The 27914-nt window shown below is 50.0% G+C and overlaps 2 protein-coding genes across 10 annotated transcripts in view; one reads left to right on the top strand and one right to left on the bottom strand.

The window, feature by feature from the left end:
- Window positions 1-27914, bottom strand: part of FRMD4A (FERM domain containing 4A) — a 350648-nt gene that overhangs the window by 8644 nt on the left and 314090 nt on the right. For 5 of the 8 annotated variants that reach the window (XM_082618232.1, XM_082618231.1, XM_082618236.1 and 2 more), the window contains exons 19-23: window positions 26586-26823; window positions 25616-25783; window positions 22869-23749; window positions 20445-20541; window positions 6231-7564 (exon numbers count right to left, since the gene is read on the bottom strand). In XM_082618232.1, coding sequence (XP_082474358.1) covers window positions 7462-7564; window positions 20445-20541; window positions 22869-23749; window positions 25616-25783; window positions 26586-26823 — 1487 coding nt within the window. In that variant the 3' untranslated portion in view covers window positions 6231-7461. Of the gene's footprint in view, window positions 1-6230; window positions 7565-17527; window positions 17919-20444; window positions 20542-22868; window positions 23750-25615; window positions 25784-26585; window positions 26824-27914 lie in introns of those variants that run through there. The other 3 variants (XM_082618233.1, XM_082618238.1, XM_082618234.1) reach the window with 3 other exon arrangements.
- LOC309802581 (uncharacterized protein) lies at window positions 6139-17454 on the top strand. Of its 2 annotated transcripts, XM_082618254.1 has the most exons (6): window positions 6139-6239; window positions 10458-10565; window positions 11797-11883; window positions 13858-15815; window positions 15908-16250; window positions 17265-17454. In XM_082618254.1, the coding sequence occupies exons 4-6, from the start codon at window positions 15311-15313 to the stop codon at window positions 17386-17388; spliced, it is 972 nt and encodes a 323-aa protein (XP_082474380.1). In that variant the 5' UTR covers window positions 6139-6239; window positions 10458-10565; window positions 11797-11883; window positions 13858-15310; the 3' UTR covers window positions 17389-17454. The 2 variants fall into 2 exon arrangements, with proteins under 2 accessions (XP_082474380.1, XP_082474381.1); XM_082618255.1 differs by lacking the exons at window positions 6139-6239; window positions 17265-17454 and adding an exon at window positions 16431-17233 and having other exon boundaries at window positions 7576-10565.

Genomic DNA, 27914 nt, shown 5'->3' with positions numbered 1-27914 from the left:
GCACACGGGCTCTAGAGTGCAGGCTCAGTGGTTGTGGCGCACGGGCTTAGTTGTTTCGCGGCATGTGGGATCTTCCCAGACCAGGGCTGGAACCCGTGTCCCCTGCATTGGCAGGTGGATTTTTAACCACTGCGCCACCAGGGAAGTCCCGGGGGAAAGTATCTTGATATGCTTCCACCTGTTATTACCACGGTCCCTTCTAGAACAGTAATTCACATTACGCTAACGTGGGCCGAAAGGGTACATGTATTTTTTGCAAAATTATAAAAAATGGTGTTTGCCTCTCCCACGGCACCTGCCACACCCTGCTTTGGGATGAGACCCTGCAAACCACATTTCTCCTTTGCTGACTGGCTTTTTGTTGGGTTCACTGATGGCGGGGCACACGGGAGATGGGAACCCCGAGGAGGGAAGGAGGGGCCTGTTCCTCGATGTTTGCTTCCCGTCCCTGACGGTGGTGGCCCAGCCGCGGGTCGCAGCCCAGCAGTGACAGTTCATTCTTGGAGGAGGTGGTCCTGGCTCGCAGGATTGCCACACTTTCATAGAACCAGCTTTGCCTCGAAAATTGCAGCGCCGTCCGCCCGGTGCCCGTTTCAGACATTTGAATCCTGGCTCCATGAGGTCCTGCCAAGTCCCGAGGCACTGGTACCAGCTGCGCGGTGTCCACGCCTCAGAGGTTTGACTCCCAGCTCCGCGGGGTGCCTCCTTCAGCTTCTAGGTTTTCAAAGTCCCTTCTCTGTTTCCCAGCCCTAAGGGTGCTGGCTGCTTCCCTTGGTTATCATCTCTGTCACCTCTTCAGTACCCTGTTAACAACCCTTGATATTCAACCCTTTCTGTTAAAATAACTGGCGTGGTCTTGGCCTCCTGATTGAACAGGCAGCCGGGTTTGCAGTTCCTGCGCAAGGGGGAATGAGGCCGGGTCCTCTTCCGGAACCCCCAGCTCAGATTGGCTTCCCACTGGCACGCGTGGCCTTTGCTCCTAGATCCTGGTATTCACCCCAAGCGCAGAGAACTAAGAGGATGGAGAAACGGGCCTCTCACCTCCTGTCCGGCCGTGCGGTCCCGTCCGCGTGCCTCTCTCCTTCCTTCCCACTCTGCTCTTCCTCAGTCTCTCCAAGACCACCTGTCCACGCATTCTTCCGCTCACTGCTGCTTCATCGTCACCTGCTTGGCTTGGCTTTTCTGTGTAGTCCGTCTAGATCCCATTGTCACCGCTTCACTTCATCACCAGGACCGTCTACTCTCCCGCCCTGCCGCCCTCCGGCCACACTGCACTGCACAGCCCAGGCCTGGCACGTTCCCTCCCGCGCCCACCAGCCGGTGCCACCGGAAGGAGTTCACACGCCAAGTGTCCGGTGTCACCTGGGCCCCAAGTGACGCCTGGAGGGCGTTCTCCACCTCCTCTCCTCGCGGGGCTGTTCTCACCTGTGACTGCTCCAGCCCGACCCTGCCCTCCTCTCCTGTCTCACCTGGAGGACGGCCTCACCTATCTTTTCTCACACCGGGTTGAGTATGGAGGCAAAGCTTCAGGTCTGTTTCCCACGCTCACCACCTGTTCTTACCTCACGTGGAGGAGAAGGTGTTGCCCCTCCTGTCATGGGCTAGATCTTCCGCTGACCGACCTTGCTTACCCAATACTGTCCTCAGGACACATCTTCTAATGTGCCATGTACTTTGCTTTCATTCCGCCCCCCACCCTTCTCCCAGGAGAATATATAACTTCTAAGGGCAGGGATTTCACATCCATTTGGTTGACCATGAGATAAGAAAGAAAGTCATCATGGTTGATTCCAGGGGTTTTGGCCTGAGCCCTGGAAGATTGGAGTTGCCTCTAACTCAGCTGAGGAAGGTCATTAATGGAGCAGGTTTGGAGGGAATGTCAGAAATTCAGTTCTGGACGTGTTAGCACGTTAGACATCCATGTGGAGCTGTTGAGTGGGCTGGAGGGTTGTACCAGTTTTAGAGCTGAGGCCCAGGGTACAGGGAGAAACACAGGTGTCCTCGGCATAAGACCTTAAAACCATGGACAAGATGAGAGCTACAGGAAGTGACTGTGGATGGTAAAGAGGAGGCCTTGAACTGAGCTCTGGGGCACTCTGGCGCCCAGACCTTCGGGCAGATGAAGAAAACCCTCAAGGAGATTGGTGGGAGGAGCCCTGACTGTGATAAGGAGGAAAACCTGGAGGACGCGCTGTCCTGGATTCCAGCGGCAAGAGTGTTTCTTTCCATGGAGGACGCGACAGGGACCAGCTGTGCCCACTGCTACTGGTAAGTCACATAGCACGCGAACAGGATTAACCATCGGATTTGGCCTTGTGGGGAGGCATCCTTGACCTTGACAAGAGTCGTTTTGGTAGAGTGGGAGGAATGGAAGCATGATTGGAGGAGGTTTGATAGAAAATGCACGAATGAGTGAAAAACAAAAGGAACCTACTCTTCTGTGGGGATAAAAATGTATGGAGCGAAAAATGGGGTTTTCTGATTTAAAAAAAATCTCGGTGCAATTGCACACACACGGGCCCTATCAGCTAACCTGCTTGCTGTTTATACTCCTGAATTGCAACCCAGGTCCTTCAGCTGTTACCTGAACAGATGCTGACTAGGCTGGGGGTGTGAGTTTGTGCAAGGCAGAGAGGTTATACCTCTGCACGTCCTTTCACCTTTTCTCTGCCATCTCTTTGACCAGGCAGCTCCTCGAACGAGAGATGAGCGAGAGATCCCATTTACACACTTGCTGACCTCTTATCCATGGGGCTCATTTTACTCTCTTCCTTCTGTTTAATGCTGGTGACCTCATTTCCCCTTATGTCGTGGTCGTGTGCTTGTTTGTTTAGTCCACGAGAATGTAAGGTTTTGAGGACCTGGACCCATCACACAATATGGAGTGAATGACTGGCTTCAACAGTGGGCCCCTGCCTGCTTGCTGGCCCACATCAGGGGTTCTCTGATACTCCTCTTTTTAGAGAGAATTTCGTGTTTCAGCCTTTTTGAACTGGTATTCTGGGAGTGAGGAAGGAGAGGCCTGGCTATTTCTAGTGCTTTCTACGGCAACCAGGTATTTACTGTGTTCTCTAATAACCAAAATAATGAGTTTGGAATTGCCTTGTTGACACAACGTAAGGGGAGTGCGTGTGTGTGTGTGTGTATGTGTGTGTATGGGTGGTGAAAGGTAAGAAGGAGTGGGAAAGAAACGGGAATGTCCCAGCATCCTGTGGGCCAGCTGCTTTCACGTGATATAGCTTAATAGGAGACAGATTTCTTTCCTGAGCGGCGACATATTTACATGGAAAAGCCTTAACAGAAGATCCTGTTTGTTTGCAATCAGTGTTGATCACCTTGGTACAGAGGCCCTCGTTGCTTTGCCAAGGACAGGCTTAGGAAGTGTAAGATGCTGTCCTGATGGGCTTGCTTCCAGATGTGCTTCAGGTTCTCAGTGGCGTGTTTCCATTTTTGGCAGGGGTTAACCCACACCGGTGGCAAATGCTTCAGCAAGGCTTTCCATCCCGGGATGCTCTTGGCTGCCAGACTTCTAGTTTCATGCTAGTGAAGAGATGCAGTGTGGGTTGAGGGGGCCAGGGAGGTAGTTGCAGCAAAAGCTCCGTTGAAGTAAGCCAGTCACTGATTTGCCCATCAGTGTGGGCTTTTTGTACCTGCAGGCCTAGCGGGCTGTTGCTTTGGTGATAGGATTTAGAGGGTGGGTGACAAGAGTGTGAGCTGTGGTACAAACGGCAGTGGTAGTAAAGAGCCTGAGCTTCCTGCCTGTCTCCCCAGTTGGCCCTTTTTGTCCTACACAGAACCAGGGACCACGGGGGACAGAGACTCAGGACGCCGACCTCCAGAGCCCAGATGCCCTGGGTGTTTCTTCCACGTGGCACTGTTCTGTGGGAGCAGCACCCAGCCCAGCACATTGCTGCACACAGGTAACTATTTGTCACGAGCAGTGATACAGATACTAAACTAGCATCTTAACAAAGGCCGACCTCTCATCTCAGATCCTGTTGGCAGAAGGGGGAATACATAACTAAGAATATATTATCTTTGTGTAATTAAAAAGGAAACTAGAATAAGAGGGAATTAGCCTCTACTAAACAAACCAAGCTTGTCTACATCATGGAGTAAGCCACTGAGAATATCATCTATACAGACTGACTTTAAAAAAGGAGACTGATGGGGCACAGGCAACTGAATGACAGATCCCCGGAGCATGCGTGTTTATCACTTAGAAACAAACAGAATGTCCAAGAGGCAACTGAGATCTTTTCATTTTGAAAATGCTTTAATAAGTGTTGACAACACTGTTTTGCAAAATGTAAAGGTACTATACAAATTCTTAATACAAAAAGAATAAATTAAAAGCAGATTTCTTTTTAATTCTGCAACTTTGTCTACAACATACATCTTTGTCACTGATTACAGTTGAACAGAATCCAGTAAAATCATTTTACATGCTCTACAAATCAGTTTCAGGAGCAACCTAATCCTTTCTTCCCCATTATTAAACTAGAGTCCATTTTACACGACTTGTAATAAACTATTGACATTAATGTATATGTAAAACTTTACACCTAGTTAATTAAGCAGTAACTGGTCATCTGATAGCACCTGGATGGGGTTTGCTATATGTAGAACTAAACTAATACCGAATGAAAACAACTTGGAATTTGAACGGTTTCAACACTCACCTGCATATGATCAAATTTAAAAAACCCACCTGTCTCACAACAAAGTCTGACGTAGGTGTTTTCACCAGACTTCTGGCTAAACAGGCAGTTTCTTATACGTATCCAAAGAATCCAATAGGGGCTTTATATCAGACCAGGGGTTTCATATTTCATCTTAATTTGCTTTAAAGAAATAGGGATATATAAAGAGCTTGCCAGTGCTTGTGTACAGTAACTACATCATTTCCCACCACACTGACCATTAACCATGTCAGCCTCAAAGGACCAGCACGTTTATGTACATCCTGTAGGAACTGAACGCAGCTCAACAGTAAAACCTGTTTTACTCAGTCTCCGACTTTACTACCAGACCGTCATACTGTTTGCCTGAAGTGTAATTCTGCCCCTCTATCCTGCCTCTATTCCTTTCTGCCCCCCGAATCCCACACCCAAGTGTTTAGAAAGAATTTTCGTCTCTCAGTCTTTGTAACCCAACTGGGCTAAAAATTTGACCCGACTGACTTCAGACTTGATTTCAAACTACTATCCCGGTTGTATCATCCGCAGTATGTAACCTTGTCACCTCGTCTACTCCCTTTTGACTTTTCCCCTGGGACAGAGTTCAGTTTGATTATTCATGCATCTTCTTTCGGGAGAAATAATCTGGCCTAATACAGAATGTTTGCGCATGGGGAAAGAAAAACCTGCTGTTTGTAGCTCTGACCATCAAAATAAGAGCAACACCCCTCCCCGTGTCAATCCCCAGAATCGTTTAATACCAGCATAAACAATTTTATTTACCCTGCAGGGTTTACCCCTAAAGCGTTCTGTGAATATTAATCCCTTTCGCAAGCTGGTATCACCAACCCAGCCGTGCACAGAGCCAGGGAACCCCGGCCCTGAACCGTCCAGCCTGGCCCCAGCCTGCTGTGAGCCCCCAGAGGAACCCCACAGTGCCCTTCAAGCTGCAGCAGGGGGAGCACCGTGGGTATTTACTGATATTTCATTTTAACCAATGGTAAGTGTCCATTCTTACCCTCCTGGTCTGGTAGAGTCTATTGTTTATTCTCGGATTACATATACATAAAAAACAAAGCTTTTTCTTGTTACGCTAAAGCTAACTTCAACTCTGCTTGCCCACAAATCTACCCCACCCCAGCTCCTGTCTCTGGCTGGCCACTGCCTTTCCAGTAGGAAGTCATTACAAGTGAGAAAAGAAATCCCCCCCGCCCCCGCCCCCGCCCCGCCCCGCCACTTGCGCCAGTAAGCACAGCATCCCACCTCTGTGGAGACCGTGTTTGTGCCATTTGAAATAACCCAACTACGAGTGTGCACTTGTTAGTATTATAAAAGTATTTTTGAGGCCTTTGAAGATTGATGGCTTTCCAGTTGTGTGTTAAGCATAGCTCAGAACACATGTAAACGTGCGGCTCCCACACACCTTTCTTCTCTCTTCCTTTTTTGGTACCTGCAGACCATCGTGACACATCAAGGTAGCTGATGATGTCGTAGGCATATGGGCCCTCTGGGAGCTGATATATGTTTTCAACCCTGCTCTGCCTGCCAGCTAGTAGACATGTGAGTACAGTCTTCCTACCTAAGGGCATAGTTGGGTTCTTGGAAGAAGTGACACGTTGTTAACCGGGTGCCATCGGATCTGAACTCTTTGTCACACAAGTGCTAATGAACAGGAAATGGGCTACGACAGTTAAACACTTGAATGGATCGCAATGTGCTTTTTCCCTTGGCTTCCCATAAAAGATCAAATGAAACACCTTGTGAGAAAAAAACAGGATACACTTTTACTGGTTGTTTTAATGAGAGAGAACCACTTTTGGCAACCATCACCTTACGTTTCCTACAAATCCCCAAAGGAAAGCAGCTTTGTGTCTTGGGCTGAACCCCCCATGCAGGCTAGGGCTAAGCGGACACTCCGCTACTCGCCGTGGGTCTGTTCTCCTTGGGGTCCAGACTCATGGAGATCCAAGTCAGCAATGCCAGCCAGGGGGTCCCCCGACGTGACCATCACATTGGGGTAGTTTTCAGGCTCTCGGTGGAGAGGGAGGTGGAATGTTGAGGGGTGAGGGGCACACGTCACAGATGGTTGACTTTCATGTGTGGGATGCAGTAGCAGTTGAGGATTTAACAGAGATTTCATTGCAGAAAGAACGTCTTCCTCTTGGCCCCTCTTAATTTTTTGTGTGTTTTTAGTTTTTAATTTTTTAAAATCTTTGGCAGCATAACTGACTGTGATCCTTGGATGCATCTCTGACGTGTTTAGCTTCTGTTTCCGTTCTCCCTGCTCCCGTAACAGTCTCTCCTCCCAGGAAGTATTTCAGCTGTCCGCTGAATATTCCCACGAGGCATCTTCTTCACCAAGTGCTTGGTGGGCCTGCAGGTGGGCCCCAGCTTTCACAGTCTTTCTGGATCACCCTGTACTTAAGTCCCCTTTCCTGGTTTCCACCAATGCCACTAGTCCACAGGAATCCAGGCCAGCCAGCTTCCCTGATGGTTCCTGGCCAGGGGGCTGTCACGGCAGGGGGGAGCCACCAAGGTGCCATTGAGGATTGGTGCCTGGCTCTCTGGGCAAGGGAGCCAGGGGACACACAGTGGGACCGGAACCTTCCAGAATGTCTCCTCAGTCAGGTTTTTGGAGGGTGAGGGGGACGCGGAGACAGGAGAAGAAAAGTGCTGAGGGCCGAAGCTGGTGCAGGGTGACACTGCGTCTGGGTAAGGCAAATGAGAGGCAGTGAGGTGATCTCAGAATGGCGTCGAGGCCGCCAGATTGAGGCCGGCTGGCTCACACGAGGGTCCCGGGCTTGGCTTTTTCTTGCCCGCACCACTGGACATCAGCTAGTTCTGGATAGAGGGGGGAATCCAGGAAACAGCTATCATTGTAGCTCCTGCAGGGAATCCAAGGACGAGAGGAGACAGTTAGGGGGGAATGTCACTTAGCAGTCTGCGTTCAGAAGTACGTGTCCATAGGGGGATGATAAGGATCTCACTAGTTTTCCCTGTGCATGAGGAACCAGGCCTGCGACGGTGCTGAGCGTACAGCAGGCTCGCGCAGACTGGAGAACACTCACACAGAGGGGACCTAACCCTTGCGCATCTGTGGAGGGAAACGGAGCTAACACTTAATGCAGTGGTCCTTGGGCTCGGCTGCATGTGGGAGTCACCCGGGAACCCCCAAAACACTCCTGTCCGGGCGCACTGTGGAGATGCAGGTTTAATTGGTCTGGCGTGTGCTTGAGAGTCAGGAGCATTCAGACCCCCCCACACGTGACTCTCCCATGCAGCCGAGGCCCAGACCCCCTCCGGCTGGAGTCCTCAGGGTTCTTTTTTTTCTCAGAACAGTTGCTTGCTTTGTCCTCCATGAGATCCCAGGTGTAACCAGCATCCACCAGATTTTTATTCTGTCCTGGAAGCACATGCAAAATGGCAGGTTTCCCTGTAGGGAAACTGAGGTGATATTTTGAATGGAGTCTTACTGCTGTTTATTTGAAATAACATGTATTGTTGTGTGATTATCAAAAGAAGTATTGAAAATATATAGAAAAGCGTATAGAAAAGACTTTGTAAAAAAAGACTTGCAGCTGTGCGTCATGATGCAGGTAGGGTACAGTGGTCCCTTGGTATCTGCAGGGAATTGGGTCCAGGAGCCCCCCTGGATACCAAAGTCCCAGGATGCTCAAGTCCCTGATATAAACTGGTGCAGTACAGTTGGCCCTTTGTATCTGTGGGTTCCTCACCAGTGGATCGGAGGGCCAGCTGACTGTAGTTGTTGGAAAAAACCTGAGTATCAGTGGACCTGTGCAGCTCCAGTCTGTGTTGTTCAAGGGTCAGCTGTGGTTTTTACGTATCAAGAAGCAATCACATGGATATGCTAATGCCCATGATCATTACTAGGCAACATTATTAGGGAAAACGGCCCCTCCCCACTGATCCTAAACTAGCTCTTTCAGGGCTAAAGATCATACTTCATCTCAGTGAATCTAGGAATGGGCTGGAATTTGCCCAGGAGGCGCCCAGACTGGTTAATCAGCAGCCATGCGGCGTGAGGAGATGGGGTCCTACCTTCCTCTCCCTGCCCTGCTGGCTGCGTGCAGCCCCTGACGTGGGCATGGCTGACCTCGGGGCCCTGTGCAGGAACAGCTGCAGAGGGGCCTGGATTACCACCTGTGCTCTTCCTTTGTTTTGAGCTTTTACTCCTAGTAACTTCTGAGTGTTCATTCGTGCTGATTCCTAAAGGGATGAGGCCTGTAGGCCTTTAACCACAGCCTTCAGTTTTTGGAATAGCATTCCTGTGAGGGACATGGGTCTGTGCCTCTGAGTTAGTAGGTGTGGGTTTGTTCAAGCTGGGTTTTCAGGTTTGACCTCCCCAGAGCACACACCGTTTTGGGGGTAGAAATACCTATTTGGAAACAGCATCAGGACTTTCCATAAGTGTCAGGAGATGATTTCCTCCCCTGCCGCTGAGCTCCCCGTGCCCTGCGCTACCGTTATGGCTGTGGACGGGTGGCAGGAAGAGACTCAAAGGAAAGCAGGTTTCAAGAGCATCTTCAACACAACCTCGTGAACCAGTTTATGACTGAGAATAAGCCATCATCACCATTTTTCTGTTTGATTCGCTGATTTCTCTAAGAACAAGGGGATGAAGGCATTCTGGATTTCGTGAAGGTTTCTCATCTGGCTTTTCAAAAACCCATCAACGCTGGAAAACCCAAGGCCCCTGTGAGCATACTGTGGCCTTTAAAGAGAGTCCTGTGCCTGGAACCCCTGAAATATATACTGGGGTTAATACGCTTAAAGGTGGCTTCAGAAGCAAAGCAACATCAAGGCCCTAATTCCAGAACTGGCCCTGCCCGTCTATCACTGTCTTCTGGTGGTAAGTAGCTGATTCCATCCCACCCACCCTGCAAACTCCCTCTCCACCCTGATAAAACTGACCTGTGCCATCGTGCCTGAGGGATTGAGAGACTTTTCATGGCAAAAGGTGGTTGGACCCCACGGTGGACATATGCTGTTCATTGGGGGACAGTCTCTCCCTAACACTGCATCGTCCTGGTGGTGCTTTCCACCAGGGTGTCTGCCCTACCCTCACTGAGGGTGGCCAAGTGGCCCAAGGGGGCCAGTTAGAGTCCTCTAACCCCAGTCACTGGTCAGAGATGGGCAAATGCCCGAGCAAGTGACCGCCAGGAGCAGGGAGTAGAGGCAGAGACAGAAAGAGAGCACGCCAAGCTCCGTGCTGCCCGCAGCCACGAGGCAGGTGCGATCCTGCAAAACCTGCTAGTTTATAAAAGAACAGTAGAATCCAAATCATGTTTCTGGAAGCTGGACTCAAGGTTAGCTGCTCAGTTGTGGAGAAGACACTTCAGGTTTTTCATTCACCTAAGCTCCAAAGAGCCTTTTCTTTTTTCCTTCTGGCAAGAATTATCTCCCCGAAGTTTGCGTCTCTAAGAGCTGGCCTAGGTAAGAGTTCCTGGAGGAGACCAGGTGGAATATTCACAGCTCAGAAGCACAGGAAAAGAAGGGGAGTTCCTCCACGAAGGACTTCACGTTCCTAAATCCAGTCTTTGACAATGTCTGCGAGCCTTCTGAGATGAAGAAGGGATGTCTGGGGATTGATAAAAAGAGGATAGGTGGGCTTTGAATTGCTTCTAGAGCTGCATCTCTGTTCTTGTAAGGACTAGGTTTGTAAGACAAGGACAGTTTCTAATTCCAGAAGGAACTGGGTTGCAACTTGAATGAATGAAGCCAACAAGATCTTTAAACTTGAACTTGTTTTTTTAACAGTGGTGGCAGCCATGGGATCTGAAGGAGACTTCTGATTTCAAGCTCCCTCCTTTTGGTTGATGTGTCCGACTTTATTCAGGACTTAGTTAAGGACAGATTGTCCCTCTGGTGAGTACCCTTTGGTTTCTGAATTATAATGCACTTGGTTCACATTCAGACGTGTAGTTTTCCTGAGAGCAAAACTAAAACAAACATTGGAGGGCGTGGATCAGACACCTAACGAGAGACAACTGTCTCCAAAGCACAAGCCTCCCGGGTAAGGATAAGGTGGTCACAGCCAAGCAAGGTTCACAATAGGTCACTGGCCACCTGCAGGAAAATTCCATGTAATGAGACCCCTGGTCATGGGCAAAGGCCGTCCACCAGGACAAAGAAGTATCCTGTGAAAGGCAAACTGTCAAACACACCCCAAGTCCCAGCCCTAAGCTCACGCCTTAGGCTATTGAGGATTTTTCTTTGTTCTAGGAAAAACTCCGAAAATGGGATCCCAGTCATCTAAATGCTTTAAGGGTGCCCCCCCCACCTTGGACTTAGGAACCACCCACAGCAGTTTTGTGTTAAAAATTTTTTTTGGTCTGTCTGCATGCACATGGACCAATCTTACTGAAGATAAACTAAAATGGCAGTGGTCACCATGAGGAATGTTCCAATTAGCCAAGATCGTTCACTTCAGAAGTGCACCTGAAAGCAAGGGCTCCCAAGTCAAACAAGTGCAATGGGATACCTATTTTAATTGGCGTGAGGAAGCCTCCAAAAGGCTTCAAAATTCCCAAATAGCTTCACTGAAAGATTCATTGCAAAAGGATAATAAAACAAAGATACTAGAGAGAGACCCAAAATAAAAGACTGTAAGACTGATGTTAACTCCCCCTCTCCACCTTGCCTTATTATACTCGTCCTCCGTCTGCACTGTCTCCCCACTTTGAAGAGACTGCATGACTGTAAACAAAAGCCATCAAGTTGGTGGCCTTACGGACACACGCATTTCTACCCTCAAAGAAGGACCCCCATTTGGGCTCTCCCAGGGTTGATGGTACTCCGTGGATTCTCCTGTAACTGCTACCAGTTATTCCCTTCAACAGCCAAGGGGAAACTAAAATTTATGGAAAACCTTGCCAAATTCTGGTAGATTAGTGGAGCTATACTCTCTAAACCCCAGTTGTTCCAGAGCCTGGAGATGGGATCCTGGTAAACCTGGCAGAAGCTGGAAGGGGTGAGAATTCTGACCACAGTCAGCTCTCCTGAATCTGTTTGCAGTGCCCAGTTGAGAGAGAAAGGTAAATGTTCATGTCCCTTCCTTTCCAAATCCAGACCCATTGGTTGATCTTTTCTCTCCCAGGGACAGCTGTCGCCTTCTTGTTTGTCTCGTTTTGTGTCCTGAGAACTTGGCTTGGCGACCGTCAGGTTGGGCAGATATAACAGAAAGGTAAGTTGCACCTTACATTTGTGGCTGAGGTCCTATCGATTAGTGCCAGCCCTCAGGGGAACTAAGCCTTTCCTTCTTTTGGTTATCTTTGGGAGTGGCTCTGGAGCTTGGGAGAGTGGTGTCCTTCGCACCCTCATTGGGAATGCCTCTTGCATCCATGGGGTCTTTCAGTATGGCCAGGAGTATTTTACTGTTTGTCCCCCTGACAAGATATTTAAAAGGATTGTTTAAGTAGCTTTGTGGTCAGAAGTTGGCCAAACTGGAAGCTGATATACAGAGCCCGACAAGATATTTAAAAGGATTGTTTAAGTAGCTTTGTGGTCAGAAGTTGGCCAAACTGGAAGCTGATATACAGAGCCCGTTAGGAACTTTTTAAAGCCTTTGTCCCCTAAGTCAAAATGAAGCTATGTACCCAGAGGGAAAGAGAAACATTCCAAAGACAAAGCTCTAAATCTAGAGCATAGGAATCTCTTGAATTCCATCTTGGTTGAAGATTTTCTCCCTGATCTAAAGCAGCAAATAGAAGATAATGTAGTTGGATGGGCTATGATGTCATTCACGTTGCAACCCAATTCCCTGACTGTCCTTGTCTTACAGACCTAGTCTTTACAAGCACAGAGATGCAGCTCTAGAGGCAGTTCAAAGCCCACCTATCCTTTCTGTCAATCCCCAGACATTCCTTCTTCATCTCAAAAGGCTTGTAGACATTGTAAAATACCTGGATTTAAGAAAGAAAAGTCCTTCCTGGACGAAGTTCCATTTTTTTCCTGTGCCTTTGACTTGTGAATGTTCTACCTGGTCTCCTCCAAGAATTCTTACCTAGGCCAGCTCTTAGAAACACAAACTTCAGGCAGGTAATTCTCACCAGAAGGAAAAAAAAGATGGGGAAGGCTATTTAGTTGGAGCTTAGGTGAATGAAAAATCTTAAGTGTCTTCTCCACAAATAGTAATGAAAAGTGTTAGCCATCTGAGCAGGTAACCCTACCTTACTCCAACTTCCAGAAACAGGATTTGGATAAAAGTGTTCTTCTATAAACTAGTAAGTTTTGCATTATTGTACCTGTCTCATGGCTAAAATTTTAAAACAAAAGCTTTACAATCTCTGCATCTGTCTGGATGTTTATCTATGTACACTGTATATTTGTAATGTTTTTCTACCTCTGAGTGGTATTACCAAAATTAATTTGTAAAAGAGCATATTTAATTGGCTTAAAGAAAAATAAGCGATTATCAAATTAAGTATTCTAAAACTCTGAAATACAGAAACTTAACCCAAATGTTTTTCAAGTTTGCAGGATCTAGGAAAAATCTTTAGTAAATAAAAGCTAACTTAAGTTTGTTGGTTTAATTAAAGTAGGTATGTTAAATATAATGCATATGTACTTTTATTCTACCTGGGTTTATTAAGTCAAATAAGTTCACGTTAATCTCTGTTACAAAATTTGTCACCAAGGAAGAGAACTTAAGATGTTGGCTAACTGTTTAATGCCTCGAGAAATTTTCATGACTAATCGGAATTGTTAAGAACAAATTTCTCACCGGGTAGAAGCTTTTTCCTGTTGATAAGCAACTGCCTCTTTTGTAGCAAAGAAATTACTTCAAAACCTCATCCCTATATGGGGCACCCCCATCATTTCTGCATAGTGACTGAGGAGCTCATTTTACTGGCCAGGTAATCCGAGAGCTCTGGAGGGTCCTTCTTATGCTATACAGGCTGCATTCAGGACCAGGAGAAAAGACTAATGACATCATTAAAACCCAATTAGGAAAATTTCCTGAGACTTTGACCAAGGTGCTGTCACTGGTCCTTTTGCATCTAAGGTCCTTGCCTTTTGAAAAACCTAAGCTCACTCCCAATGAAACAGTATCTGGCAGACCCGTGCATCTGCTTCAGTCTCCATACTGTGACCCTCAAATTGCCCGACAGGACCTATTAAAAAATTGCTAGTCATCTATTCTCTATTCCTCCTACAGGTTAAAAAGCTTATGCTGAATAAGATTACAGCCTGACACTGACACCCCTCATGACCTACTTCCTGGAGAATACATCCGCTGGAAAAGACCCCAACTAAAGGACTCCTGCTTCCCTCCTTGGAAAGGATCTTTTCTGGTACTGCTCGCCAGTTCCTGCACAGCTAAACTTGAAGGCATCCGGCCCACCTGAAAGGAGTAACAGGACCAGAATGAACCAGCAAAGCCACTGGTGATCTCACACTTAAGATCTTCCGGCACCAGACGACATCGGACATAGACAGCTATCCCAAGACAACGGGGCCAGGCCTGTATAACTTAACTTGATTTCCGCCACTGTTCTCTTTACTGTGGAAATCACGATGGGGGAAGTTAACCAGACTCCTCCACTGATCTGTTTTCTCTCCGGGTTGCCCGTGTCTCCCAGGCAACTGCCAAGGGAGGTAACCTTTCAGACTCTGTATTTGTCATTTAAAACCCGACCTGTCTGTGAGGCTGGAGCCTCCCTGGTCCCTCCTGTAACCCGGTTCTTCTAGCATCCTTGGTGCCACCTTAAGCAACAGCCGAAGTCCCTTCGATGTCAGCTACAGCGTTAAACTTCTGCAGCCCGGTTTCCCAGTGCCTTATTTTTACCTTTCTCCGATCATAACTCTCCTTGCCCGATCTGACACAAATATCTTGTAAACCGTAGTACATGTGTGCTCCCATGTTCTTATGGTTATCTAAATCAGATTTCAAAGGATTTGTCTCTTACCTTACGAGAGATGTTAAACTACTTAGGTTTATTGTTCAGTTACATGGGAAGCATTGCCAACGAAGTGATGATAAATCTTCTTGGGTATTTGTATTTTAATAACACTTAATTATTAATATAATTAAGTGTTCTAGAAATTGTGTGAAATTCCTAGAAATCTGATATGTCTTGGTATAATGTTATCAGTCATAATTCTGGTTATCTTAAAATATTGTCTGTCAATCACAGAAATAACCAAATTTCCTTGTCAATTCCATTATAATGAACTCTCATCAGATCTTTAGCAATGGGCATTTTTAAGTTCTTTTGTCATTTACAGACAGTTATTGTTTTACTCTGATGCTTTTGCAAAACTGAGATTCATGGCAAGGAACCTACCAAGAACTCTTGACCACCACATGGCTGCCAAATCACAAGGGGCCAAACCTTGGGTGCATATTTCACAACTGATGAAGGCTCCACCTGACTTCTGGTCCCTTGCGAAAAAGCTGGAGATCTCAAATCAGTCAAACCGACTAGCAAGAGAAGTAGCCACCATCGAGATAGACAGACTGCTTCCTCCCAAGATGTCAGATCAAGAACATGTCTGTCTTTCCATTCTTCCTTCCCTCTCTGACCATCCTTTTCCTAATTCTCACACTGTGAAGGTTTTTATGATTCTTGCTGTCCATCTTTTTTGCTTTGCTCTGGCTTGGAAAGATAATGCCATTGTTCACATATCTAAGGCCGTTGCAAAGGGGGGTAAATCTAACCTCAGAGACTTTGAATTATAACGATGCCGGTGATGACACTGTTCCGTCCATCACAAACTGCTCCCTGATTTCCAGTGCCTCCGTTTCTCTGGACCAAACAGCCAGCCCACCTTTCTGTTGTGTCCCACTCCCTAGCCCTGGCGATCTACTTCCTTGTCTCTGGTTAACACCCCGGGGAACCCTGCATCCAGGCTCTGTACAGAGAAAGGGACACAGGCAAGGGAAAGAGAATAAAACCACCTGTGCTGTCTACAGACCCTTCAGGTGTACTGGCCTCCACGGCTGTCACCTTTTGGGGCCCGAGCCACAGATGGAAACAGGAATTACCGGGAAGCATTCAGTGGTTCACAATCTGCTTCCTTTGGTGCAGCCCTACTCCGCTGGCCAGGAGCTGATGCGAATGAGGCCACGACCAGGAATCTCTCCTTACCTCTTGAAGATTCCAGAATCTGCTGGTAAAGCAACAGCTGCCCAATGAAACTCCCTAGACTCTCTGGCCAGAGTTGTTCTTGATCATGAGAGAAGCCTCTGGTTGGTTATCCTTTAGCTGACCAAGGAGATGTCTGTGCTGTGACCACCACCACCTGCTGCACCTGGATCAGCACTTCTGGGGACGGTGGGACTCAGCCACGTGAGATTACTGAACAGACCAGCCAACGGGATCTTTCTCTGGGAATTATTCTGCTCATAATAGTCACAGCCGTCGCCGTAGTGTGCCGTATCCTCGCAAAAGCTTTAAATGCAACTGTGCAGCCACTAGCTACCAAGCAAATGATCTCCCTCAGAACAGAACATCAGAAAAGGAACAAAGAGAATGGCCGGCTGAAAGACCATGAACCCAGTGCCGTGACCTGTGAAGACCACACAGAGATTCAGCAAGAGAAAAAACGGTAAGAACTCCAAAGCCATAGCTGGGAGTAGCGCTAATGCCTTAAATTTTGATCGCTTCTCTTAATTAGGCTCAGAGTCTGATGAAAAGGGGGTAATTGTTAAAAACAAGACAGCAGACCCACAATGAAGTCGCTTGGGCTATAGGTTCCGTATCACCAAACCGAGACTTAACTTTATAGTTTCAGCTCCCCCAGAAAGGAATCTTTAACCAGTCAAATCGGGACTTGCCGGATCAGCACGTCTGCCCGACAGACCCCTGCCGTCCCCTAACGGAGAGCGACTGGGCTACAACCAACCCGCTTTTTCACCTGGTGTAACTTCCTCCTTCCCGCTCCTTTCTGCCTGCATGTCTTTTGTTTTGTACAGCTCCTTTCTATCTGCCGGACTGGATGCTGCCTGAGTCATGAATCACTGAAATAAAGCCAGTAAGCTCTTTCAAATATACTCAATTGAATTTTTTTAACACCGTCTTCCTCTCAAAGGCTCAGCCCCTGTTTTCTGAATCCCCCATCTGCCAGCTGAGGGCACTTGCAGTAAAAATTGTTTCATGTCTCACCCCTTTGGTTCAGGATCTTGTCCTACCCTACTTTTCAGGCTGAAGTCTCGCTCTTTCTCTACAGCAAAATGACACTCTGCTGTTCCCCAGACACCCCTGCTTGTTTCTGCATCTGTGCTGCTTTTGCCCTTGAACTGGTCTCCACCCTTCGAGCCCCCTCCTCGCACCCCGGGCCTTGGAAGGGATCCTTCTCCCCTTGGAAACCTTTTAGCATTTTGTTTGAAGTCTCAGGGCATTTAATACCTAAGTGCTGCAAGAATCATTTTTTGATGGAATAAACTTACCACTTTTTTTTTTTAGCCACTTCTGAATGGTATCCTTTTTAGTTAACCCTTGAAATGCTCTTAATTTCAATACCTTGTCTCCCCCTGAGGACAGGAACCAGACCAGGTGTTCATGTTTTTATGCCCACTGTAGCAGGGCTTTGCAAATTCCAGCGTGCATTTGATTCACCCAGGGATCCTGTTAAATGCAGATTCGAATTCAGTATGTCCAAGAGTCTACCTCCTAACAAGCTCCTGGGTGAGGATGCTCGTCGGTGGATCCCATTTTGGAAAGTAGAGCCCTACGGCGCTTGGTAGAGTGCACAGCCGTCACTCAAGAACACTGGGATGAAAGCGTGGGTGACCAGGTGGTTTGGATGAGCTCAGTCTGCCCTTGGCGCCTTGAGATATAAACTGCACGATGCTGTTCTTTTCAACAAACATTGAGTACTAAAACCAGTAAAATCTTCTACGAGTACCTGCATGTACGAAGAGCCTGGGAAAGTCTAAAACATACTTTGTGGTCTTTTCTGGGAAGTAGCAGTGGGGATATCTAACAAACACACACCTGATGTAAAAACATACATATAAACCGACTTCCACATGTATCTAGAAATAAGACATGAAAATAACGGCTTACACACCACTCAGATGTTTCCTTCTGGAAATTATGATACATACGGGCAAAGGCAACACAGATGCAGCACACCTGAGATCACAGACTCATGAACAGTGAAGGGGGAAGGCTGTAAGAATGAAACATGCCCTTACGATACCTCTATTCATCAGTACTTTGGTGAGTTGGAGACTCAGACCCATCCATAATGGGCGAGTTTTCTGTTGCTTCTCTGAACAAAGGAAAGCAGAAGGAAGAGAAGAGAGGTCAGGTTAAAGAGAGGAGCTGCCACAGACACGATTAGGAGCTTATTAATGCATTGGAAAGCCCCGCTGACTACGCACCCAAGCGCTAGTGACACATAACACAGGCCTTGCGCAACTTTCAGCCCCCTCGCGGGCGTCAAAGACCTCTTTAGTTTTGTTAGGAAGGCAGCCAGGCTTTGGCACTTTGGACCCATTTCTTATTTTCTTTTTTTTCCTTTAGTTTTTTTTTTTTTTGCGGTACGCGGGCCTCTCACTGTTGGGGCCTCTCCCGTTGCGGAACACAGGCTCCGGACGCGCAGGCTCAGCCACCATGGCTCACGGGCCCAGCCGCTCCGCGGCATGTGGGATCCTCCCGGACCGGGGCATGAACCCGTGTCCCCTGCATCGGCAGGCGGACGTTCAACCACTGCGCCATCAGGGAAGCCCCCATTTCTTATTTTCTTATCACATCACAGAGAACAGTTATTGTTTGTTAATGATAATTCAACTCAATCTGATAAAAGAGTTTAAGGACCAGAATTCATTTTTGTTTCAAATTGGTGTCGAATCCTCACTAGCTGTGTGTGATCAAAAATGGGGATCCCCTGGATCCACTCCAGGGGAAAGGCAAGTGAGGGGTGCTCGTAAGTTCCAAAGCCTGCTGTCAGTGAAGTTAACAGTCATGTATTTAGATCAGGTGAGACTGGGTGTGACCCAGAAAATTTGGAGGAGCCAGGAAGACAGCCTGAAATCTGAAGGTCCTTATTCAGGGTGAGATGGGTTAGCCAGTGGAGGTACCATATACACAGAACATCTGGCATTCTTTCTATGAATCAATCTATCTTCTTGAAACTCTTGGGCCCTAAGCCCTGCAGCAGCTGCCTGACCACACGAGCTAGAGCTGGGGTGTGGATGGTACGTAAGGTAGTGTTATAAGGGTGTATAATAAGGACGGGGGTAGCTGCTGCCTAACAGACCAGGCAGTGGGAGTGGACACAGAACACTGGCAGTTGGGACCGCAGGGTCTGTTAATTCAAGAGAGTAAGGGGCAGCGTGGGGTGGGTCGGTGATGGATTGTCAAACCTAAGTGCATCAGAATCCCCTGCAAGGGCTTGCTAACACACAGGCTGCCGGGCGCCACCCCGAGTTTCTGATTCAGTGGGTCACGGACGGGCCCGACAGGTGCATTTCTAACAGGACCCCAGGTGGTGCTTACGCTGCTGGTCTAGGGTACCACATTTTAAGAACCACTGGCTTGGTGGAAAAAGACGAGGCCTTGGTGTGGGCCCACAGAGTGCAGGGCTGAAATTCCAGCACCATCCAGCTGTGCGACACTGGGAAGACACTGATTTTCTCTGAGCCTCATCTATAAAACTAAAAAAATCTGGGTACTTCCCTTGCAGCACTGCAGTGAGGATTATATGAGCTCAGATATGTTAGAAGAAGCTTCCAGCCTTTGAGTACACAGCAATCACTCAATAAATGTGAGCTCCCTATCTGTCAAATACTAAGGCTGAATAAAGCCTGGTTTAAAATCGCTAAAGGTAAATCTGCAGCAACAAAAAATGTCTGCCAAGAACAGAGCCTGAAAGGTGGAGCCAGTTCAGGTCCTGTAGTTTCCTTCTGGTGTAACTCACAGCTGTCAAATTTTCCCAGACATCCCCATGGATGGATGCCCCAGCAAACGAGAAACTGAATAAAGCTGGATAAAGGGACCTCTTACTCCTTTAGCCAATGTATGATAGAATGGAGCATCCACTGAGAGTCCATGTCTTAGGAGCAACGCAAGAGGCAGGGACGGTGAGGGGAGCAGGAAGCAGGTCACGTGTATCTGCCGGACTCTGCTGTACATGAAAACATCCTAAGTGTCCATGAGGTTTACTGTTCTATGTGGTGTCCTCTGCCTACATTTAAAGCTGAAAAAGGAGCTGAGTTTTGGTTTCATCATTTACTGTGGGCCACCTCCTCAGGGTCTCAAGGTACCCGACCCCCTTTGTTGGTTGGTTCTGAACAAGGGCTTGGCCGGGACTGAGAGAATCTGAGCCTTCTGCTTTTTTTCCCTTAAGAAGCATCCTGACACCAAGACAGTGGACACACTGCCAAGCATGCAAAGCAGCAGGCTGGGGCTCAGGTCGGGGGTGGGTGTGGCTGGCCTGGGGTGATCGCACCCCAAGTCCAGTGCTGTCTGGAAGTCTGGCCAAAGAAGCACACTCGGCTCCCTCCACATTTTCGGGACCATCACCAACTCTGAAGGAGAGTGGAGAGAATTCACCCGAATAAAGGGACGGCGCCGGACAGGAGGAGTGGAAGGTAACAGCAGCGCCTGGGGCTTCTCCGGAGAGGAAGAAGTTTCCAGCGCTGTACGTCATTCCCGGTTCCCCAGTACCTCACTCTCCTGCCGATAAACCCTCTGTCACTAGGATCTCATACCTGCTATGCTCTAACCGACGAAGAACACGGAGGATCGCTGCAAACCAGGAAGGGAGGGTCGGAGGTCTGAAAGGGGAACTCACCCGGTCCGCCAGGTTAGGATGTGGTGAGGGCTGCCGGGGGGCGTCGCTCCAACTTCACTGGACGGCGTTGAGCTTCTCTGGCTTTGAGGTAAGGCAGCTGCGTGTACGTGGTGCAGAAGAGACACGGGTCAGACACGGGGCAGTGAAGGAGCTTCCTTCCAGAGATGCTGCCTGTGGCCCCGTGGCAGGGTCCCCGTGGGAAAACGTCCACCCCTCTCCTCTCCCCACGTTTGGCCAATGACGTTTTCTCACCCCAGCCGTGCAGCTCCATTCTGAGTCAAGCTCGCTTGGGGTCCTAGGTCCCCACTTTGCCACTGGGAAGTGGCCACAGGGATGGCGACAGTCCCCACTGTCCTCGGAGGGGGACCTGGGCTGGTCTAGCGCAGGGAGGACCTGTTTCTCTGCACAGGGCGTTTCCAGATACAGCCTCAATGTTAAAACTGTTCTTTATTACGAACAGAGAACCTCTAGAAAGGTTCTCTGAGCTTGTGGTCTGCCGTTTTAGGCTTATAATTTACCATGTCAGGACCCTTCAAATGGGGCAGGGCTTTTCAAAGCTCATCCAAATCTGACTACGTGGAGCTTATTGATGTGGGCAGGATTTTTTTAGTTGGGAAAAAGTAAGAAGTAAATCCTACTTAAATGCATCCCTCTGCTTCCTTGGGAATGCAATCTTTTTCATTAGGATGCTTAGTCTAAAATATGTTCCAAAAGATTTACCTAATCTCTTTAGGTAAAGCAAACCTACTAGACAAGTGCTACAGTTTCAACAGAACATAATTACTCCTGACCTGTCCAACCTCAGCTTCTCCTAATAGGGTTACAGGGGACCATGGTCTTTAAATGATATACATAATATATTCATTCATTATTCTCAAAATTCTCCTAGGAAGTTGATGGCATAATTCACTGGGCTGATTTTACAGATGACAGAGGAATCTGGAGAAGGTTCTCGGACCCTGAAGTCCACGGTTCTCTCACGCTTGCGTGAACCATATTTATTCCTGTCTCTGCAACTTGTCATTCGGCAATGCCATAATAAACGAGTCACTGGGAATCTGGGGAGAGGACGCAGAAGCCCTGTGAGCTGGCGCACCCGGGCAGCCGGCCGGTCCTTCCTTTTCGCCCTGTTCTCCCCAGGCCCCAAGAATCTCCTTCAGTCCCCCGAAGAGGAACACCCCCCCCATTTTCTGTCTATAAGATCACTCTCCCGTCCCTGGATTTTTGCCCACCCTTAACCTTTCCAGTCACAAATCCAATCCTGACTTGGACGTCCTTTCATTTGCTGCTCTCATTTTACTCTGATACTTTAAAAATCATTTCTCATTATGTCTCAAGATCCTCTCCCACTTACTTTCCTACAGTCAGTGTGATGCAGTCTTTTTTTAATTGGCTTTTATCAGGCGATTCATGATCGGGCAGCATCCCATCTACCAACTAGAAAGGCGCTCCGATCAAGTCTCTCATCACCGCACCATCTCCCCTCTTTGTGGGCGCTAAGATATATAAGTGAGTTAGCGTCTGCTGGAGCTGAAAACCCCGCAGGGATGTGGAGACTGCTGGACAAACACTGGTGCTTTTTTTTTTTTTAATTTAATCATCGTTATTCTTTCTTGGAGACGGAGTGGGAAGGGGGTTAACTTAAGGGAGAGGACGGTTTCTTCCATTTTTCACTTGATTCGGTACCGCTCGATGCCCCGAGTACAAGGATATGCGGTAACCCTTCCTCTGATGATGAAAACTTTAAGATGTAACAACGGGGCATCAGAAGCACTTTACAAAAATTACTCTGGTCACAACATAACATCACTGAAACGAGATCTCGAGGAGCAGTCTCGAGTTTTCCAGGAAGTCACCAGGGGAAGTCACAGGCAGAGCTCGCCACTTCATTCTGTAGCCGGCCTGCGCCACCTGGGGGAGACACTGGCCAAATCTCAGGGCTTCCGGTGTTCCTCTCCCCTGCAAGGGTACCGCTCAGGTCTCTAACCCACCGCTGTCTCTCACCTACTACTATCGCCCCCCTCACCAGGGTAAAGGCGCACCTTTGACCTGATAAACCCTGAAACACACGGACTTCACCACTGCTTAGATCTCCGTCCTTACAAGGACAAGGGGCTGCAGGGACGGGCTGCACCCCTACTCAGGAAGCTGATATGGGAGAGGGCGGCGCGCGCAGTCCGCTGGGCTGGGGCGGGGCTTAGGATGCGCTGCCCCGCCCCTTCCCAGGTCTTCCTCACGCGGCAAAACCTAGGCTAGAGTGGGAGGGGTGAGGAAGGAGGGGAAGGAAGGTCTCACACACCTGACAGCTAGGTTTCTAGAATGAACCATCTCTCCTGCCTGCCTGCTCTAAGAAAACCTTCCATCCCCACCAGTTCACCTCCAGACCGACCAGGTGCGCGCCGGGCCGTCCGCCCCGCCCCTCACCTGACGTGGCCTTGCACATCTGGGGCATCCTGGTGACCCTGCTGTGCGCCACGAAGGTGCTCTGCGAGGAGGCGCTGTACTGGGAGCCGCCGTCCGAGGAGGCGGAGCTGGCGTGCGACAGGCGGCTGTGCTCCTTGTGCGAGGCGCTCGAGCGCTGGTACCACTGGCGCAGCTCGTCCGAGACGGCGGCGCGGCCCGCGCCCTTGTCGTGGGCGCCGCCGTCGCGGCCCAGCGACGGAGTCCGCAGGATCTGCGAGCGCGACGGCGTCAGGCGGCCCGCGTCGCCCTCGTCGCCACCGCGCCAGCTCTCCCGGAACAGGCCGCCGGCCGTGTACGAGTTGGAGGTCTTGAACTGCGCCTTGACGCTGTAGTGGCCCTCCTGGTCGCTCTCCAGGCTGCGCACCACCACGGGCGTGGCGCCGCCCTCCACGTACAGCGGGTACTCCTTGATGCGGTACTGCGAGCTGGGCTGGCTCTGGCTGTGCAGGTAGACGCCGTGGCCGTGGCCGTGGCCGCCGCCGCCGCCGCGCGCCGCCAGGTTGGGCATGCTGCCCGAGTTCGCCGCGCCCAGCGCGCCCGCCGCCCGCTGCCGCTGCCTCTGCCGCGCGCGCGCCTTGGACGGCGAGTCCTCGGCCAGCGTGGAGTAGTTGGCGTTCATCTGCGCCGGGTAGTAGTGCTCCGAGCTCGAGTGGCTGGTGCACGACGAGCAGTCGTCCATGGGGTCCGAGCCGTTGCTGCTGCGAGTCCGTGGCGTGTAGAAGTCGGGGCTCCCCGTGTCGTTCTCCGAGCCCAGGAGCTTGCCCTGGGACTCCAAGCTGGAGCTCCGGTGCCGAAAGTGCAGGGCGAGGCTGTGCAGCCGCGTGGGGCTGAGGTCCACCGACCTGCGGGGAGACCACGGCGCGCTGGGTCTGGGGGCGCCCGGGGGAGGGGCTGGCGGCTCTGCGATGCTCCGATCGTCAGACTCGGAAAGAGCGCGAGGTCGCAGGGCCCAGAGCCTCCCGCAAACGCGCATCTAGGAGAGCGAGTCTAAGGGCGGGGACCCTGGGGATCCAGGTGCGTCCCATCCCTCCCAGGTGAAGACCGGCCGGGAGGGGGCGCTGATCCCCCGGAGGAGAGCCGGGCCTCCGCCGTGATTTTCGATTCCGAATGGGCGAGGGGGACAAAGCACCCACGTAAGGGCTTCTGAAGAAAGTACGCCAATAGCCAGGTCTTTTTTTTTTAAAGGTGGAAAGAGGTTCTATAAACACAGCGAACCAAGATCATCCCCGTTCTGGTATTATGTTAAGCCAGAGGAAATGCCCATTTTTGTAGGTCAAGAAACAGCCCAGCAGAAGCAATCATACGGTTTCACCCAGTACTATTACGAGTACTGGACAGATTTCCATTCCCCCATGAACACGTGTCTAAAACGGAAGGTTGGTGGCACGTGGAACCCTGAAAAGTGACGGATGCAAATACTTACCACTCCACTTCTTTGTTTACCATCCATTCTGCTCATTGGAGCCACACGCTAAATATCCATCAATATGGCAGGGGTAGCAGAGTACAAGGACTCCACAGAAATCCACCACGGCTGGGCTGACCGAGTACAGGAAGAGGCGATTCCCAGGGCTGCCTGTCACTCAGGGTAGACTGCGAAGTCCCCACTGTGTGGCCCTCCTTGACTCAGGCCTCAGTTTCCTCTCTGGTCCCACCCCGCTCCATCACTTTGTTCTGGCCACACTGGCCTCCTGGAACATGCTGAGTGCAGGCCTGTGTCTGGGGCCTTGACCCTGCTGTTCCCTGAATATCCTTAGAGCTTGCTACCCCCCTCCATCCAGGTCTCTGCTCAAATGTCACCCTATTAGATAAGCCTTCTCCGATGCTCTCCTTTAAATGGTCTCTCCCTTCACTCACTTGCCCTGTTCATTTGTCTTCTCAGTACTTATCACCACTGACTTATTTCTTTACTGTGACTCTCTTCCTACTAAAACGTCAGTCTGATGAGGGCACAGCGTGGTCTGTTTTGTCCACGGCTCTATGCCCAAGAATAGTACCTGGTACATATAGGCACTTGATAAATATCTGTTGCATGAATGACTGAATGAATGGACAAGAGACTCTTGCCTGGAGAGCTCAATCGTACCCTACATAAATAGTTCACCACTTACAGAAGATCACACCACCTGTCCTTTGAGCTGCGGTCCCTATGGACTTAGTTTTAGAGAAAATGCAGTGATGGCTTTGGTTTTGCCTCTTTTTAGAAGAGGAAGGTGTGATTCACCAAAGCCTCACGTTTGCCTGTTCCTTCTGCTCTTGAATGAATTTACACCTTGGGGCATTAAAGGAAGTCCAGGATACATGAGGACTATCCAGTAGAAAGATACATGAGGGCTGTCCAGTATAGATCACCCCACCGGGGCAAGGTTGTTCTGGTCCCAGGGCTCTTCCCTGCTAACCTGGGTAGCCGTTCCGGCCTCCACTTTTGTGGCTTAGGGAAGCTCCTTCCATGCCCACTGTCTCCAGGGGATTATCTGACCAATTCCCAGTACCCACTGGGCGTGGACAGTGGGATATAACGTGTCTCTTGGCTCCCACGGGCTTCCGGCTGCCAGCTCAGTTCCTGATTCTGCTTCACTTAAAGAAGAACCTACCTCGCTGGCTCAGCCCTGACTCCAGCTCACGGCTTATCTGGGCCAGCGTGGGTCCAACAATGCCAAATTCTACAAAGGCAGGTCTGGTCTAGGGAGGGAGACGGGTGGACTCACCTCGTGGAATGCACGTAGTGGGGACTCCGGACTCGGAGGTCGGGTGTGGACGGCATGCTGCACTGCGGGTTCCAGGGTGGGAGGCTGCGGATGGGGCTGGTCTGCAGGGAGCTGCCTCCCCCTCCCGCTTCAGCGCAGCTCCCCGTGCTGGGGAAGCGCTTGTGGCTACTGCAAAGCAGAGGAGGCCACGCTGGTCACTGCCAGACAGAGCTGCACCTTCTCGCGGGTCGCTATGTATGGCCTTGGGCCTTCTATCTCGGTGTCGGGAAGCTTGCCCGGGACTCCCCCAGAAGTGGGTGAGTCCTTTTCCCTGAGGCCCAGAGCAATGTGAGATGAAGACCCTCACCAGCCTTCTCCGGGACAGGCAGTGTGACTGTTCTGTGAAGCCCCTGCCCTGAACCACAGTTTCTGTTTTCTAAGAGACAGATATTTACCTGTCTGGGTACCCACTGGGAGCTTTATAGGACATAATGAAAGGAAAGGAGAAAAACAGAGCAGCAGCCCCCAAACGCCTTCCCAAACCCCTCTCTCCCACATCAGCTGAGTAAATGAGCTGCTGCTACACAGCTAAGATCACAGCTGTTCGGCTCCAGAATTCTCTTGGCTGATAGTTGAGGGTTCTGAGCCACTCTGGGATTCTTAACGAGTGGGCTCTCTCACTTGCCATTTCGGAGTACTGCTGCCTAAGATTTCCTAATTCATTAATTCCCATGGAATCGAACGACATTCAAGCCGGCGGTCAACGCGTGGATTGGGAGCCCAGACCCCCGTTTCCCTGGGAAGGACGAATCTGCACCTCGAGCAGGTCAGCAGCAGAGGGCGCTGTGGCGCAGCCCTGCCGAAAGGCAGCGCCAGGGAGGCGCACCCAGGGCGGTGGGGATCGGTGATTTGCCGATGCTACTTAGGACAGCCCTGGGAGTCTGTCCAAGCGTGGACAGTGACCTCGTGTGGCCTTCCCGGCCCAGCTCACCTGGAGTGACTGTGGGAGGAACGCTTCTTGACCTTCTCGTAAGGCTCATCTAATGAGGACTCGCTCCACATTTTGGGCTTTATGGGCGACTTGTCATAGTCGTTGCGGTGATAGTGCATCTGCCTGAGTCCCTCCAGGGACTGGGGAGGGGGCGGCCGGTTGTGCGACGGTGGCCGAGGAGGGAGCCCTTTATGAGGGGACTGTAAGGGGGACAGTGTGCTGGTGACCTGAGAGTCTTCTGTACAAAGAGGAAAGAGAGGAAGTGAGCAAGGGTCATCCTTCCCGCCCACCCCCCAGACGCCGCTGCCCGACCCCAGCTCCGCCCAGACATCAGCCGTCAGCGGGCATGTGCTACAATTTCACTCTTTTACCCTCAGATCAGTAAGGAAAGAGGCCCGGCCCTGGCAGGAGCAAGCCTGCGATGGGAGTTGGGGCCCACGTGAAGCAACAACGGCCCTTGGGAGGTCCGGGGTCTGACACATGGGGAGGAAACTGATCGCAGGCGATGCATCAACATCAGATAATGACAATCTATACCTCCCCCCGTTACAGAGGAGTCTCCCTCAAACGTTCCTGTTTCCTCCCCTGCAGAGACTGGAGTCCACAGAGGCCACAGGCTGGATCTCTGATATTCAAATCACGCCCCCTGCTCCCCTGCAGGCCTGTCCTTTCCTCCCACCAGTGTAATGGATTAAAATATGACAATCTGATGGCAAATAGCAGGGCCGAGACAACTGGGTAGATACCCTGCCAGCTGTTCCCCACATCAACGTGATTATTATCCTTGCAGTTATCATGATGGCTGGGAGCCATGCAGATCTTTCATGTTCTCTGTCTGAATCACCACTTACACTGCCCACCTGAGGTTCCCCTAAAGGGCAAAAAACGTAACTGCCACTTAATAGATTTCCACGTCATTAATGCCTTGACCTCCCCAGGTTGGGTTTAAATCCATGGGAACCTTCTCAGAGATGCTTCTGGGTTTGGAATCCCTTCTTCCCTGATGTGTGGTGGTGGTGGTGACGGGCTGGGGGGAGGGGACGGGTCACTTCTGTTTTTGTAAGAATTTCCCAGGAAAACATTGAGCAACACTAGGTTTTTAGAGGTCAATGGGAAATCAGAAGACGGTTTCCTGGGCCTGACCCGGAGTCTAAAGGGACGTCTCCTGTTCACTTTCACTACTTCTCAGGCAGGTGCAGAGGCTTGTCTGCTTCTGGCGACCCCCAGGCTCTGCTAGCAGGTTCCAATCTTTGTGACCCAAACCAATGGCCACCTCTTTCCTCCAGAAATTATAAATACTCCAAAGGAAACTATGCGTGGTGTTTAAAC

This window comes from Mesoplodon mirus (genome assembly GCF_964341445.2).
Source record: "Mesoplodon mirus genome assembly, chromosome: 4".
In the NCBI taxonomy this organism is placed as follows: Eukaryota; Metazoa; Chordata; class Mammalia; order Artiodactyla; family Ziphiidae; genus Mesoplodon; species Mesoplodon mirus.
Note: the sequence above shows the minus strand (reverse complement) of the source record. Positions and strands in the feature narration are given on the sequence as shown.